This window comes from Crocuta crocuta, unplaced genomic scaffold (assembly GCF_008692635.1).
Source record: "Crocuta crocuta isolate KB4526 unplaced genomic scaffold, BGI_CrCroc_1.0 scaffold234, whole genome shotgun sequence".
NCBI classification, from domain to species: Eukaryota; Metazoa; Chordata; class Mammalia; order Carnivora; family Hyaenidae; genus Crocuta; species Crocuta crocuta.
This window is the reverse complement of record NW_027529647.1, coordinates 2,157,684-2,160,010: the sequence shown is the minus strand read 5'-3', so window position 1 is coordinate 2,160,010 and position 2,327 is coordinate 2,157,684. Positions and strand designations below refer to the sequence as shown.

Below are 2,327 nucleotides of genomic sequence, written 5' to 3'. Positions count from 1 at the left end.
CTCCCCGCCTTTGGTTGGCAGGCTGCTGCCCGCCTCCTGGTGTTTGGGGCCCGAGGAGTGGGGCTGGGCTCTGGGGCTCCGGGCTCCCTGCCCTGCTACCTGCGTATGGACGCGCTGGCACTGCTCGGGGGACTGGTGAACGTGGCCCGGCTGCCAGAGCGCTGGGGACCCGGCCGCTTCGACTACTGGGGCAACTCGCACCAGATCATGCACCTGCTCAGCGTGGGCTCCATCCTCCAGCTGCATGCCGGTGTCGTGCCTGACCTGCTCTGGGCCTCCCGCCACGCCTGCCCCCCCGACTGAGCCACCTCCCGCCCGCCACGCCGGCCTCTCTACGGTCTTCTAGGACCAACAGTGCCCTGCTCCGCTCCTGCTGCCGGTGTCCAGGGGCTGCTTCCTGGGCACTTCCCACCAACAGGACTCGGCAGCTGGGAGCCTCATCTGTCTGTCCATTCTTCCCTGTGGACAGGACCAGCCTCTTCAATCCACACCTCGGAGCTCCACCTCCCATCCTTGCCTTCTTTTGGGGTACTGTCTGTGTAGGCTAGAAGGAAACCTTTCCTTCCTGGGCCTCAGTTTATCTTCTGTGACCTTGGAGGGTATGGCCAGAGGGATTCTGGGGTCATGTCTTGCTATGACAGAATTCTACCGGCCCAGAGCTGTCACCCCACCCTGCCCCACACATAAGGTACCCCATGGGTGCCTTGCCCAGCCTTCAGCCCTATTTCCTGACCTCTGCATGCCAGCCCTCCCAGCTGCCTGAGGCTCACCCTCCCCTTCAACTTTCTGTCCAGAGACCGTGGACTGAGGGCTTTGGTCAACAGGACCAGCCTCTTATCCCAGGACCAAGGGACAGGAGGGGGCTGCAGCTGCTGTTTCCAAGCAGCTGGCACAGAGACTCGAAGACCTGAGTGGGCTGAGGGCCCACCCTCCACCCTGAGTGCTATGCTCTGATGGCTCAACCAACATACTGGGGACGTGCCTGCTCAGGAAGTCTCTGCTCTGCAAAGCGCATGCTCCTAGCCCCAGTGTGCTGGCCTGGGGCCCTGCATCAGGGCTCAGCCACCGCCCATCACAGGGCCACAGACCCTGTGCGACATCAATAAATGGGGCAGGAAGAGCTGTTACCACACACGCAAGCTTGGGTGTTCCCAAGATTCAAATACCTTTTATTAGACATGGCTATAGGCAGAAGGAACCCCTGGAGTTCCCAGAGGGACCCCAGCCTCCAGGCAGATTGGGGAGGGAGCGGTGGCTAAAAGGTTAAAAGCACCAAGGCTGGCCTATGGACTCACGTTGGGCCCAGTGAGTCCTCAAACAGGCTGAGGAGGTTCCGAGGTTCAAAGGAGGGGAAGGAGCCCTGAGGGGGCTCAGAGTCAATGTCACTTAGGTCCAGGGCATCCCTGGGGTGGGGGGAAGAGAGACAAATGACACTCAGGATCCGAAAGCCACCACCTCCCCCTTCCCCCCGACTCTGGGCCTGCTCACCTCAGTGTGTGCCTGCGCCGGGGGGCAGGGGAGCTGCTGCAGGGGGTGGAGGTGTTCCCGATAGCCCTGGCCAGGACGGCCTCTGGAGAAAGCGGGGGCCTGCACGGGGCGGGCCAGACAAGAAAGGTGTCGGGGGTGGGGAGTGCATCGGGGGGGGGGGCCCACAGCAAGATCAGCCCTTTCCCTGTGCAGACCCCAGGCCCCTGCCTGACAAGGGCACGGGCCCCAGGCAGAAGCAGTGAAAGCACGGTGCCCTTTGAAAGAAGCACTTTCACAACTTTTAAAGGCCATCTGACCACACTCAGAAGCCACCTCTGTTCCTTTTCAGAACATGTGGGTTTTGACAGCTGGCTTGGAAGTGAACTTGTGACAAATGAAGCCTTTCTGGTACCTCATGTCTGATATAAAGTGTCCCCATGGCAATGGGGTGATATTTCCTTAAAAAGGGGTTAATGGTGTGATTCCTCCTGAGGACTGTGCCCCCAAGCACTGTCTTAATTACAGCCTCTCACTTGGCCACCAGGTATCTAGGACCAAGGAGTTTCCTGGGCCGAGCTCACCAGGGTCTGGGGACTCTGTTTCCTGGGAGGACGGACAGCGCCTCACCTGCGGGGACCGCAGCCCTACCATGGCGGCCACCGTGGGCCTCACGCTGCTCCCTCGTGAGGCAGCGCCGCAAGCGTGAGGCTGCCGGTTCTACTCTGCTCTGCACGTTCCCTGCACTGAGCCTGGAGGAGACCGCTGTGTCCCAATGGGGCCAGGCTGCACCCCCACTGGCCTTGGCGCCCTTCCCATGGTAGGACGGGGGGGGGGGGGGCTTTGGGGGAGGGGTCCTGCTC

At 61.6% G+C, this 2,327-nt stretch overlaps 2 protein-coding genes across 2 annotated transcripts in view; one reads left to right on the top strand and one right to left on the bottom strand.

The window, feature by feature from the left end:
• PAQR4 (progestin and adipoQ receptor family member 4) overlaps positions 1 to 1,132 on the top strand; it is a 3,460-nt gene extending 2,328 nt beyond the window's left edge. The window contains exon 4 of the mRNA XM_077762608.1: positions 5 to 1,132. Within this exon, the coding sequence (XP_077618734.1) occupies positions 5 to 303 (299 nt within the window). The 3' untranslated portion in view covers positions 304 to 1,132. The remainder of the gene's footprint in view (positions 1 to 4) is intronic.
• Positions 1,133 to 1,141: 9 nt separating this feature from the next.
• The window catches only part of PKMYT1 (protein kinase, membrane associated tyrosine/threonine 1), a 4,172-nt gene continuing 2,986 nt past the window's right edge, over positions 1,142 to 2,327 (bottom strand). Inside the window, exons 6-7 of the mRNA XM_077762606.1 lie at positions 1,489 to 1,588; positions 1,142 to 1,403 (exon numbers count right to left, since the gene is read on the bottom strand). Of these exons, the coding sequence (XP_077618732.1) occupies positions 1,292 to 1,403; positions 1,489 to 1,588 (212 nt within the window). The 3' untranslated portion in view covers positions 1,142 to 1,291. The remainder of the gene's footprint in view (positions 1,404 to 1,488; positions 1,589 to 2,327) is intronic.